Source organism: Megalobrama amblycephala, linkage group LG15 (assembly GCF_018812025.1).
Source record: "Megalobrama amblycephala isolate DHTTF-2021 linkage group LG15, ASM1881202v1, whole genome shotgun sequence".
In the NCBI taxonomy this organism is placed as follows: Eukaryota; Metazoa; Chordata; class Actinopteri; order Cypriniformes; family Xenocyprididae; genus Megalobrama; species Megalobrama amblycephala.
The window spans coordinates 30,334,385-30,348,256 of record NC_063058.1 but is presented as its reverse complement, the minus strand read 5'-3'; the positions used below and the strand labels follow the sequence as shown (position 1 = coordinate 30,348,256).

At 36.7% G+C, this 13,872-nt stretch overlaps 1 protein-coding gene across 1 annotated transcript; it reads left to right on the top strand.

The window, feature by feature from the left end:
* The first annotated feature begins 866 nt into the window (after positions 1-866).
* fads2 (fatty acid desaturase 2) lies at positions 867-13,259 on the top strand. The gene is made up of 13 exons (XM_048157715.1): positions 867-1,020; positions 2,715-2,955; positions 3,539-3,649; positions 5,360-5,557; positions 5,846-5,947; positions 6,665-6,790; positions 6,877-6,937; positions 9,895-9,971; positions 10,081-10,178; positions 10,539-10,635; positions 10,718-10,797; positions 10,880-11,005; positions 12,726-13,259. Exons 2-13 carry the CDS (start codon positions 2,749-2,751, stop codon positions 12,775-12,777), a joined length of 1,335 nt encoding a protein of 444 aa, XP_048013672.1. The 5' UTR covers positions 867-1,020; positions 2,715-2,748; the 3' UTR covers positions 12,778-13,259.
* Positions 13,260-13,872: the final 613 nt, after the last annotated feature.

Sequence of the window (13,872 nt, the reverse complement as noted above, 5' to 3'; positions counted from 1 at the left end):
AGCATTTATGAGCATCTAATTATCTTATCGTATTATGAGCTTTATCAGAGATTACATGCTTGACAATGAAGAATCATTTGTACTCTACATGTTAATTCAACTTGTGGAGTCGTGATACAAATTAAGGATGGTAAAATGCAGCTGTAATAAACTCAGGTTCAGAATAAGTCTGTGGTGTTTTCTTTGCATGGAAAAGTCCAAAGTTCTTCCTTTTTTTCCATTTGAAATGTTTTAACAGTCAGATCAGTCACCAATCTTTGCCTATGTATTCAAAGAAACTTAAGTAAAGGAGTCTTAACATGTGAAATGCTGGAACTGTGTTGAAAATGTGTATGAATTCATATTGCAACAACTGTAAATGGCTATATTTTGCATTAAAAATGGCATTTTGGTGACTATATATAATATTATAAAACTTTACTCGTAATTAACTGATATAATCATGAGAATAATGATGCTTTAAATTGAAATTATTCAATTCAAACTCTTCATGAGTCATATATATTCATATATATTTATATGAAAATGTATACTTTTTTTTTACAGTATTTAAGAGTAAAATTCAACATGCATTATCTCCTTCCATCCAAATTAGGTCACTGTATTATTACACATTATTTGATATTGCACTGAAATTGATAAATTAACTTATAACCAATAAACAGGTTTTTAACGCAGAACTTTTACACTATATTTCCTTTCAAATGGCTGACATTGTAACAGCATGACTGCACTTTGCTGGCTGATGTGGGGATTCGAACCTGAGTAACTTCTCTTTATCTCAGCGCTCTCCCCTCCCTTCCAAAGTTCTCTCTCTCTTCCTATTGGCGGATCGTCCGCGAGACTGGCGCGGAGTCTGCGCGCTGATTGGCCGGTTGAGCTCGAATGATCTGTTCGGAATTCAGCAGAAGTACAAGTGATGTAGAGTGAGTGTATAAGACAGTATGAGCCTCGCATCCGATTCTCTTTCTCATCACACACAAACTAAATGAGTGTGTGATCAAAGTCCTTGCAGAGAAGGTAAGTGAATTATTGAAAGTTTAAACTCAATGTACTTTTTTTTTCTTGCTGCTCATGTTTTATAACATTATGCATGCACATGAATTGACAGCATTAACTAGTTCATCAAGTTCATTTTGTTTTTTCAACAGTTTATTCATTTGAAATGCTTCAGTAGGAAGCTCTGAAGAATCTAGAGTTGTTTTTTGCTTTGCACCTGCTTTGTTTGCATGTCATGCAAAGTGGTAAAAAAAAACGACGAACGCAAAATAAGGAAGCAATCAAAAACAATGTGGTACGTGTATTTCAGCACGTATATGCATAATTAATGAGATTATGTGAGCATTCATTGTCTCATTCCTAAACTAAGACTAGGATCGTATCTCAGTGCACTATAAAAAGGTAAAATTTGTGTTGTAAGGAGATATTTCAGCCTGGCCTTACCCTAAAGTGACAACCTGACAACCGTGCTCGGTACGTTACTCTAAAAAAGTAACGAATTACTAGCTACTAATTACATCGTCAGTAGTGTAATTAGATTACTATACTAATTACTCTCTCAAAAAAAGCATTACCTATTACTAATTACTTTCTAAATCCCACATCAACCTCGAACGTACAAGGATTCAAATAAATAATATATTAAAATAAATAAATTATTCTTGAACTGACCAAAGTATTTAAAGGGAGAAAGTTATATTAAAACATTCATTTTAAATTGAACACATTAAATTTCGATGTTAAATCCACTATTGTTTTATATAGAATTGTTCTATAGTCTTTATAGTATTTAATGCATTTACATCTGAAATTAAATTACAGAACAATGAAAATAATCCATTACTTTACTTTTTTAAGGGAAAAGTAATTAAATTACTGTAATTATTTACATAGTACCTAATGAGTTACACCCAATCAGTGTTGCCAAGTCAGCGGTTTTCCCACGGAATTGGGCTATTGTTTTTCATGTTCGCAGGTTGAAGCGACCCTAAATAACATGGGTAACACTTTAGTATAGGGAACACATATAAACTATTTTTCCCTCAATAAACTCCTCATTTACTGCTTATTAATAATTAGTAAGTTAGTTGTTCAGTTTAGGTATTGGGTTGGATTAAGAATGTAGAATAAGGTCATGCAGAATAAGGCATTAATATGTGCTTAATAAGTACTAATAAATAGCCAATATTCTAGTAATATGCATACTAATAAGCAACTAGTTAAAAGGACCTCAAATAAATTGTTAACATAACATGATATTTAGCCCCTGGAAAGTGAATTTTACCAAGGCAACCCTGGCAAAACCGCAATTTTAACCCCTTAAGGCGATTTTTACAGCGATTGGGCTGGTTTTGGGCTAGTTTTGAGTAGCAATTGGGCGTGTTTTGTTGTGAAACCTGGCAACCCTGCACCCAACACTGCCTGAAAGCATTTTATAGTGTGGATATCAAACCGTCATGTGTCTCATAATCTAGTGAGCTGCCTATCTAGGCAACTTTTGGGCATCCATTTTGGGAATTATGCATAAAAAATGACCAGTTCTTGCAACAATATAGACTTGAGAGAGAGGTTAGCTGACTAAACATTTTACAGTGGGGATTTTTGCATTAAGTTGCGCACAATTACTGGCAGAAGTGAACATTAAATGTCTGAAATGTTCATATTAAACAGTTATTTTTGGTTAAAGTGTTTAATTGGGACACTTGGTCTTACAGTGCGAAGTAAGCAGCAGTCAGAGTTTGATCAGCGATGGGCGGAGGAGGACAGCAGACGGACCGGATCACCGGGACCAATGGGAGGTTCAGCGCTTACACCTGGGAGGAGGTGCAGAAACACACCAAGTATGGAGATCAGTGGATCGTGGTTGAAAGGAAGGTTTATAATGTGAGCCAGTGGGTGAAGAAACACCCCGGAGGACTCAGGATCCTCGGACACTATGCTGGAGAAGATGCGACGGTAAAACACACATGGAAGAACTTTTATATACACCAAATTACTTAATAGAAGAATTATGCAGACCAGATTACTGCAAAACAGGCTCAAAATCTAGTGAGCAGTCTGCCTAGACTTTTGGGCATCATGTCCAAAAATGTTGTATAATGTAAATATTTTTGTAGACTGTATTATTGTAAAACAATGACTCATAATGCTTAAAATGCTATATAAATTGCTTATTTTGTATGATTTGTAGGCATAATAGTAGTACTATATATGTAGCACTATATAGTCTCTTTGTAGGCATCATGCAAAAAATGCTATGTTAATGTAACTATGAATCATGCACATATTAATATGCATGAATATTCAAATTTAACATAAAAATTACAGATTATACTGGATTACTGCAAAACAATGATTCCTTAACTAGACAGCATTTTAAGCATGTGCTTCTAATGTCACATCGTGCTGTCTAGGTAGGAAGCTCACTCAATATTAAAAAATCTCCAAGCTCTTATTTGTTCTTGTGTTGTTGTAATTGTTTCAGATAAGCTTCAAATAAAGATTATCAGTGTTGAAATTGTTTTATCTGGTGTGATAGGAGGCGTTTACTGCATTTCATCCAGACCTTCAGCTGGTGAGGAAATACATGAAGCCGCTGTTAATCGGGGAGCTTGAGGCGTCTGAACCCAGTCTAGATCGGCAGAAAAATGTGAGTATAGAGACTTAATTAAAGACCTTAACTAAAAAGATGAATAAAACCTGTGAAGTTTGGGTGTAAAATATTGTTTTGACACCTTAGTCACTTAGAATATGAATTTTCAAAATATATTGCATATTCATATTTATGAGGAATTACTAGAAAGACTATAAAAATAAAGTGAGAGCATTTAAAGGGCCAGTCCTTAAAAAAAAAAAAAAAAAAAAAAGATCTTCAGGTGTGCCAAATCTAAAGTTGAAAAATCACACAGAAAGTGGAATTCACTGAATTACAATTTAAAGAAATTGATCAGGTCATTGCATTCTGGGAAACAAATGCATTTGTCTTCCTGTATGACATTTTTAACTTTTTTAACACTTTTAAACAAGACTGTCAAACGATCTTTCTAAGTATGAACTTCCCTTTTCTAAATTTTCAGTTTTTGCAGTAAAACAACATATTTTGTAAGTCTCCTTAGATAACAGCATTTGCTCAGTGTTACAGTAATTTAACTTCCTTTAATTCAAAATCTACATCCTGTTTCCTACCTCAGTTCAAATTGAATAATTTAATTGCAATTTAAGTCTTTCCCCGCCATTGGCGGAGTTTCCAGCAATCCATGTTTTCACTGTCATATGGTAGGGGGTGCTATTACGCATCTTCCGAAAGAGTACAGAATCTCCGGATCAAAACACAGGCGAAGAAGAAGCAGAAATAAGAAGCATTGCTGACGCGATCATCAAACATTAAAGGCACAATATGTACGATTTTTGGATTAAAATACCCAAAAACCACTAGAACAGTGTTATATATTTTGTTGACTTGTGTACTTACATTATCCCAGATGTTTCCAAGAATGTTTAAATCCAAAGAAATAAACAATTTTAACCAGGACACGGGCCGTGTCCGTGCGTCGCCTATCGTTGACATCATACCTGCGTTACCCTCGTTTTATTTTGTAGAAACCATGGAAACACCAAAGACGCTTTAATATATTATGTGTTTTATTAGACAGTTTTCGACAGAAAACTAATGATGTTATATAGCTCAACATAGTAAGTCTTATTGTTTAAATCTCGTTTTCTTTATTTACCGCGAGTACCATGTTTTACCATGACTAATATCGATCCGCCGAGCGAACGCAGAGTAGCATTATAACAACTTTCAAGCTTCATCAAGCTACGCCTTTGTTTCGAATAAGCGACCTCTAGTGGCAAAAAATTACATATTGTGCCTTTAAACAGCATTTAAATTAAAACTGCCTAACGTTACCGAATGAAATGTTGACCCAGGACATCCCTACTACACAATGTGTTTGATTCCAGTAAACGACTATCAACTGAAATTCCACTTCCCAGACACCCAAATAACAGCTAGTTTGATATTAAAGCACAAACAGCAATGCAACACTTACACTTTGACCAAAGTCACGGGTCACGTACACCAATTTGGCTGTCACTCCTCTTCTGAGTGATCTGTTATTTTCAACACTAGCTATGCTTCCATCTACCTATTTGCATTTGAATTTTGAGATATAGCCTAAAAAAGCTGGATGGAAACACCAAGATGCGGATAAATTCTAAAAAAATAAACATATGCGCTCATACCCTATCGCTCATAAATTACAATGGAAACACATTTACCAAATAAATTCCCTCGATGCACAACAAACATCAGTCGATTCACAGCCATAGTTGAGTGTGTTTCTCTTTTCTCCGTCAGGCTGCTCTTGTGGAGGATTTCCGAGCCCTGCGTGAGCGTCTGGAGGCTGAGGGGTGTTTCAAAGCCCAGCCGCTGTTTTTCTTCTTGCATCTGAGTCACATCCTGCTCCTGGAGGCCATCGCCCTGATGATGGTGTGGTATTTGGGAACCGGCTGGATCAACACCGCCATCGTTGCTGTTTTACTGGGTACCGCACAGGTACGACAGACACGTTTGATATAATTAAGACGGTCATTAAACCATGTTGTTTAAAATATGTTACACTTTGGATGCTGGTGTGCTTGATTAGCACCAGCTTGTCAATGAGCTTTACATCCCATTTTTCTTGGTAAACAGCATAACAGGGAACAAAATTGAACTATATAAATGCTACGTCCATCTGAAACCTGTGAAGACCAGTGCAGACTGGTTTTAGTTTGTTTTTGTTTTTTTCAGTTGGGTTTGTTCATGTTTTTTTGTTTGATTTGTTTTTGAATGTGTCTGTAGTCCCAGGCTGGATGGTTGCAGCATGACTTTGGTCATCTGTCCGTGTTTAAGACCTCTCGATGGAATCACTTAGTGCACAAATTTGTCATCGGACACCTGAAGGTACCAACATGTTATTTCATTTATTAATAACCATAAATATGAAACGGTTCTTCCACCAACTATTACAGTTCATTAGCCTGGCTGTAGAATATTTGAATTGTATATACACTTTATTGTCCCATATTTGGGAAATTTGTCTTGCACTCAGTAACACAGCCATCTACAGTAGATACACAAACATATGTAACATGTATAAACATATATCACATAATTCAATGATCCATAATGATAATGAATAAATGCTTTAGTCTGACTGAAATCATCTGTTTTTGAGGTTGCCCTTGCAGAACTAGATTTGTTATTGTAGCTTGGCTTTGTTTGGTAGCTTTGCTTAGGAAAATAGATTGAATTCACAGTCAAAATCCATCCAAGATAGAGGATGAAGCGAGAGAAATGCTTATAAATATTATTATAAGATCAGTATAATTCACTCAATACCTAAATATTCTGATCAGTCTAATTAAAAATAAGCTATTTAACCCTGTATTTTTATGTGCTCTGTATTTTTATACTATTTATGCTACTTATTACAGTATCATATATTATTAACTTAGCAACATGCTAACAACAAATTGCAAATTGCATGAGAAGTGCTGTTTGCATTACTGTGAAAGTTGCTCTCTATACAGCATCCAAATTGGTCACTTATGAAGTTCTGTTTGAGTTATCATGCTGTATTGGTCTGTATACATATGTGATGTTTTTGGGCATTTTTAGGGAGCATCTGCGGGCTGGTGGAACCATCGCCACTTCCAGCATCATGCTAAACCGAACGTGTTCAAAAAGGACCCGGACGTCAACATGCTCAATGCGTTTGTAGTGGGAACTGTGCAGCCTGTGGAGGTACAAACACACTATCCGCATGAAACCTACATGAGAAGACACTTGATTGGCTCTGATTTTACTCTTTCTGTCTGTCTTTACTACAGTACGGCGTTAAAAAGATCAAGCATCTGCCTTACAACCATCAGCACAAGTACTTCTTCTTCAGTAAGTGGGTTTGTGGCACTGTGGCTGTCTAAGTCAGAAGCACCTACAGGAATGTGTACAGGATTATATCATGATTTAGATTGTAAAGGATCGTAATGAGAATCATATAGAACCTACTAGATAAACTGACATTTCTACGCTACGAGTCCCATTGGATATTGTTGAATATTGCCTAATCTTTATAAACTTGTATATATGAATGTAAATATTCAGAAACCCTCCACCTTCCCCAGCTCCAGCTGTATAAATCTGTTATGGATAATTCATGTATGCTATATTGTACAGCAGCAGCATTTCTTACTTGCTCACAGCAGTGTGTCATGTATGTATTGGCAGTAGCAAGTCCTGAACTTGCTTCGCGGCAGCAACAATAATCATCAGCAGCAGCAATAATTAGCAGCAGCAGCAATAATCAACAACAGCAGCAGTAGCAATAACAGCACAATAGCAGCAGCAATAATTAGCAGCAGCAGCAGCAGCAGCAATAATCAACAACAGCAGCAGTAGCAATAACAGCACAATAGCAGCAGCAGCAGCAATAACAGCACAATAGCAGCAGCAATAACAGCAGCAGCAATAATCAACAACAGCAGCAGCAATAATCAACAACAGCAATAACAGCACAATAGCAGCAGCAATAATCAACAACAGCAGCAATAATAATCAGCAGCAGCAATAATCAACAACAGCAGCCGTAATAATCAACAGCAGCAAAAACAGCAGCAGCAATAACAGCAGCAGCAGCAATAATCAACAATAGCAGCAGCAATAATTAGCAGCAGCAGCAGCAGCAATAATCAACAACAGCAGCAGTAGCAATAACAGCACAATAGCAGCAGCAATAACAGCAGCAGCAATAATCAACAACAGCAGCAGCAATAACAGCAGCAATAACAGCACAATAGCAGCAGCAATAATCAACAACAGCAGCAGTAATAATCAACAGCAGCAAAAACAGCAGCAGCAATAACAGCAGCAGCAGCAATAATCAACAACAGCAGCAGTAATAATCAACAGCAGCAGCAGCAATAATCAACAACAGCAGCAGCAATAACGGCAGCAGCAGCAGCAATAATGGCTGCAATAACAGCACAATAGCAGCAGCAGCAATTATAAACAGCAGCAGCAGCAGCAATAATCAACAACAGCAGCAATAATAATCAGCAGCAGCAATAATCGACAACAGCAGCAGTAATAATCAACAGCAGCAGCAGCAGCAGCAATAACAGCAGCAAAAACAGCAGCAGTAGCAATAATCAACAACAGCAGCAGTAATAATCAACAGCAGCAGCAGCAGCAGCAATAACAGCAGCAAAAACAGCAGCAGTAGCAATAATCAACAACAGCAGCAGTAATAATCAACAGCAGCAGCAATAACAGCAGCAGCAGCAATAATCAACAACAGCAGCAGTAATAATCAATAGCAGCAGCAATAACAGCAGCAGCAGCAATAACAGCAGCAGCAGCAATAATCAACAACCGCAGCAGTAATAATCAACAGCAGCAGCAATAACAGCAGCAGCAGCAATAATCAACAACAGCAGCAGTAATAATCAATAGCAGCAGCAATAACAGCAGCAGTAGCAATAATCAACAACAGCAGCAGCAGCAATAACGGCAGCAATAACAGCAGCAGCAGCAGCAGCAATAATCAACAACAGCAGCAGTAATAATCAACAGCAGCAGCAATAACAGCAGCAGCAGCAATAATCAACAACAGCAGCAGTAATAATAACAGCAGCAGCAGCAATAGCAGCAGCAATAACAGCAGCAGCAGCAATAATCAACAACAGCAGCAGCAGCAATAATCAACAACCGCAGCAGTAATAATCAACAGCAGCAGCAATAACAGCACAATAGCAGCAGCAATAACAGCAGCAGCAGCAGCAATAACAGCAGCAGCAGCAGCAATAATCAACAATCGCAGCAGTAATAAGAATCAGCAGCAGCAGCAATAATCAACAATCGCAGCAGTAATAAGAATCAGCAGCAGCAGTAATAATCAACAGCAGCAAAAACAGCAGCAGCAATAATCAGCAATAGCAGCAGCAATAAGAATCAGCAGCAGCAGCAATAATCAACAACAGCAGCAGTAATAATCAACAGCAGCAGCAGCAATAATCAACAGCAGCAGCAATAATAATCAACAGCAGCAGCAACAATAACAGCAGCAAAAACAGCAGCAGCAGCAATAATCAACAAAAGCAGCAGCAGCAATAATCAACAATCGCAGCAGTAATAAGAATCAGCAGCAGCAGCAATAATCAACAATCGCAGCAGTAATAAGAATCAGCAGCAGCAGTAATAATCAACAGCAGCAAAAACAGCAGCAGCAATAATCAACAGCAGCAGCAGCAATAATCTGCAATAGCAGCAGCAATAAGAATCAGCAGCAGCAGTAATAATCAACAGCAGCAGCAACAATAACAGCAGCAAAAACAGCAGCAGCAGCAATAAGATCAAACAAGATCAAACATATCAACATTATCATATCCTTTACCATATATCCAATATATATACACACACACACACACACACACACACACACACACACACACACATATACAGTACAGTCCAAAAGTTTGGAACCACTAAGATTTTTAATGTTTTTAAAAGAAGTTTCGTCTGCTCACCAAGGCTACATTTATTTAATTAAAAATACAGTAAAAAACATTAATATTGTGAAATATTATTACAATTTAAAATAACTGTGTACTATTTAAATATATTTGACAAAGTAATTTATTCCTGTGATGCAAAGCTGAATTTTCAGCATCATTACTCCAGTCTTCAGTGTCACATGATCCTTCAGAAATCATTCTAATATATTGATATTATATATATTATATATATATATATAATATGTATATATATCTCAGAGGGTTTGACCGTCAACTATGCTCGCCGTGTTCATTGTGTCTGGATGTGTAACGTCTCTCTCTGTCGCTCTTCCTCAGTTGGACCTCCTCTGCTGATTCCGGTTTATTTCCAGTTCCAGATATTTCACAATATGATCTCACATGGTCTTTGGGTGGTAGGTTACCATGATCACTTTGACTCTTGCTATGTTCTTGCAGCTGTATGTGCTATTATAAGCGCTTTCTCTGTCCTTATCTTATCTCCTCTCGTCTTATCTGTTTTAGGACCTTGCGTGGTGTATAAGTTACTACGTTCGATACTTCCTGTGTTACACACAGTTCTACGGTGTGTTTTGGGCGGTGATTCTGTTTAATTTCGTGAGGTACAAAACATCATTTCATCTACTACTACTGCTTTGAACATGTTTTTTGCAGATTTTATATTCCAAGTGCATTTTCAATGGACGAGAAGCACACTTACAAATATACACACTTAGTATTACCATGTTTTTTGCACATCTACCATGTAGTACCATGCTTTTCTTTTACTGAACAAAAATGAGGATCTTTAGTGGGTGTTGTCTCCTCACAATGCCAAATTTATTTCATAATCAAAACTCACTAAAACACACATCAAGCGAATACAGCATAGATTAAAAGATCTTCACTGAAGACCTTTGGTTAGGGGGTCAATCGTAAGTCACATGATGTCAGTATGAATGTGTTGTTCCTGTGGGTCGCAGGTTCCTGGAGAGCCACTGGTTTGTGTGGGTGACCCAGATGAGCCACATCCCCATGGACATCGACTATGAGAAACACCAAGACTGGCTTAGTATGCAGGTACATTCTGACCCGTCTCAGCTTCACTGAGTTTATAAACTAGTCAATATAGCATGCCAACTCTTACATTTCTCTCATTTAGCTGGTCGCCACCTGTAACATTGAGCAATCCGCCTTCAACGACTGGTTCAGCGGACACCTCAACTTTCAGATCGAGCACCAGTAAGAAAAACCCAAGTTCAGTGCGAAATATGTCTTCAGTGTATCTTTGGCATTTCATAACTGTGGTTTGTTCTTGTCCCAGTCTCTTCCCCACAATGCCTCGGCACAATTACTGGCGCGCCGCCCCACGCGTTCGAGCGTTATGTGCCAAATACGGAGTCAAGTACCAAGAGAAGACCTTGTACGGGGCCTTTGCGGACATCGTCAGGTATGACTCACGCCTGAACATCTCTTAGTTTCACCTTTAAAAGAAGCTCTTGCACTGATTCAGGAACTATTCCTATAAAAAGTCCAATTTACCATGATAAATGACGTTTTCTGAGTAAAACGCAATATTCAATGAGAAAAAACGTAGGTTAAGACTTGTTTTTATCCATTTGGAAATTGATTTAGATAGTGAAAAGTATATTATTTGATTCCTTTTTATTATTAATAATGTTTAATTACATGCCATTTTGCAACATGTTTGTACAAACAATGTGTTTCGATGACACTCCATTGCTATCAGTTGTTTCCCTTATGCTTCAGATCAAGATGCATTTAATTCTTTACATGCATTTGCAAAAGTAGAAGAGATTGTATAAATATGTATACTTTCATAGATATTTTGGAGCACCTAATCTAATTCCTACCCTAATCCTACCCATTTCTCAACAATATAAAAGATGTAACAAGCAAATAAAAGTACAGTCACAGGTATGCATTGCAAAATCTGACCAAAAAGTATTACAAACAACTCTCACAAAACAATATCTTTATGTGAACTTCAGGTTTTAATAGCTGATCCCTCTCCAGGGTTGCCAGGTCTACGTAACAAAACTATCCCAAATAACCATATCCCGAATATCAAAACTCAAAATTGTACTTTTTGAATAAGTTGTGACTGTAGTTGTATCTGCCTGTTATATCCTGTGTTTTATATTGTATAATATAGATTTAGGGATAGGGGTTGTGTTACATGTTCAAAAATGTCTAAATAATGTAATCATATCCCAACATAGAGGTCAAAATCTTATATCACAATATAGTTATTTTTGCTTTAAATAAGGTTTTTATAATATCAAAATATTTGATAACTTTGAAATTTCATAATTCTTGTCACCAATTTCAATATTTAATATATAAACTATTACTAGCCAACCTAAAAAAAAGAAAACTCTCAATCTTACATAAGATAAGTAAACAGTCAGTGATAAAATAAGAACAAAGAAACTTCAAGCACTAGAAATAACAAATACTAGCCTACATAAATTGTATAAAGTAATCAAATGTGTAATAAATCTGCATATCTTCACTGTGTAAATTAAATTTACATGACATTAATTCTTATTAAAGTGAGACAAAAGTGATTCCATAAAGAGCAATGAGAGATTTTGTCATTTGATTAACATTAATGACACAGACAGCAGCAGGTTTATTAGGCTGCTGTCACTTTAAGATCTGACGCACGGATCCAATATACTGTTACACATGCGTTTTCTTTCTCAACTGTTTATGTTCACTTAAGACATAAATGACTGTGTTTACATGCAGAGACATGGTCATTTTGACACATAAGTATGTGTATTTAACCATTGAAACCTAATATAGGTGGTAAAAAGAACTAATTTCAGTACTCACACGCTGTATGCAGCGGTTTCATATAACGAAAGGAGTTCTGCTTAATGCGTTTCAATAGTTTAAAACCACTTGTTGCTCAAAAAACAAATGCAAATGATAAGCTTTCGTGACGACAATTATACCCCAATATAAAATTCCCATGCCCTGTGTATTGACGCCAAAGGTTTCTCATTGAAAGAAATGGAGTATCCTGTGACGCCACGGGGTCCTGACCAAGCGTCCATATGTGATGAGTTGGGAGTGAGAATGTGTTGCATTTTGTGTGCATTTACTGGTTCACCACTAACTGTACTGTTTTCTCCTCTCAGGTCTTTGGAAAAATCTGGAGAACTCTGGCTGGATGCGTACCTCAACAAATAAAAACCTCATTTGAGAAGCAGAGCCACCAATCAGAGCGAGAATTTCCTAGACTAGACAGCAAGAAGTTTCGTAACTAAACCGCCAGTCAATCAGTTCGCTAAAATGACGTTTAGCACTTATTTTTGATATTTGAAGCATAATTGTGGCACTTTGAAATGTGTTTTTAAAGACTGATCAAAGATGTGCGTCTCAGTCCTTATAAAGGATGTCTTTGAAGGAACGTGAATGTGCGTGAATGTACGTGAAAGTTGTGATTGCTGGATTACAATCGCTGCATTTTAGATTTGCATAGTTGCTTGATGCATAGAATATTTTGAGGGTGATTTTTGAGGCACAGTCTTTTAGTAGTCACTTTATTTCTTAAATTTACAATACAGTGATTTGTTTTTATAAATAACATTTGGACAAACTAGCAGAGGATAATACTAAGAGGTTGTACTTGTGTTCCTACTATTGGTATGCGAATAAACTGATTAAACCTCGTCTGTGTGTTTGAGGTTTTTTAAAGTGTCTCTGTTGTGATTTCAACCACATACTATAAGATCAAACCAAATTATCCTTCTCTCTAAATGCCTTTATACAAATTAAAAACACTTGTTCAGTACACAGTGTTGACAAGAGCCAGAAAAGATGCGCATGAATCCGTCTGATTAATTTACTGTTCTCGCTTCATTCATTCGTCATAACCATCAGCGTCAGAACATGCGTGATGACAGAATTTAGCACATTATTTACATGTGGTGTGATGTTTCTTTTGAACAATCATACATCAAACCCCGAGAAAACATTAACTCTGCTCAATCCTTTGGACACTGTGGATCTCAGCCTGTCAAGAACATGTACGGGTCACATTTAAGCACAAAACCAACATTGAGCTTAAAATTAAATCTGCATTTTGCATTGTTTTTCAATTTACATCAACTTAAAACACGTTTTTTAATTACTGTGATGTGATGTGATTTTTTTTTTTTTTTTTTTTATTGTGTTGTACTGCTTTTCTTTTATGCCGATTTATATATTTTTATTGCTTTTATGTATTTTTTATGAATTATTGAATGAAAATTACAAGGAAAATGAACATGAAATGACATGAAA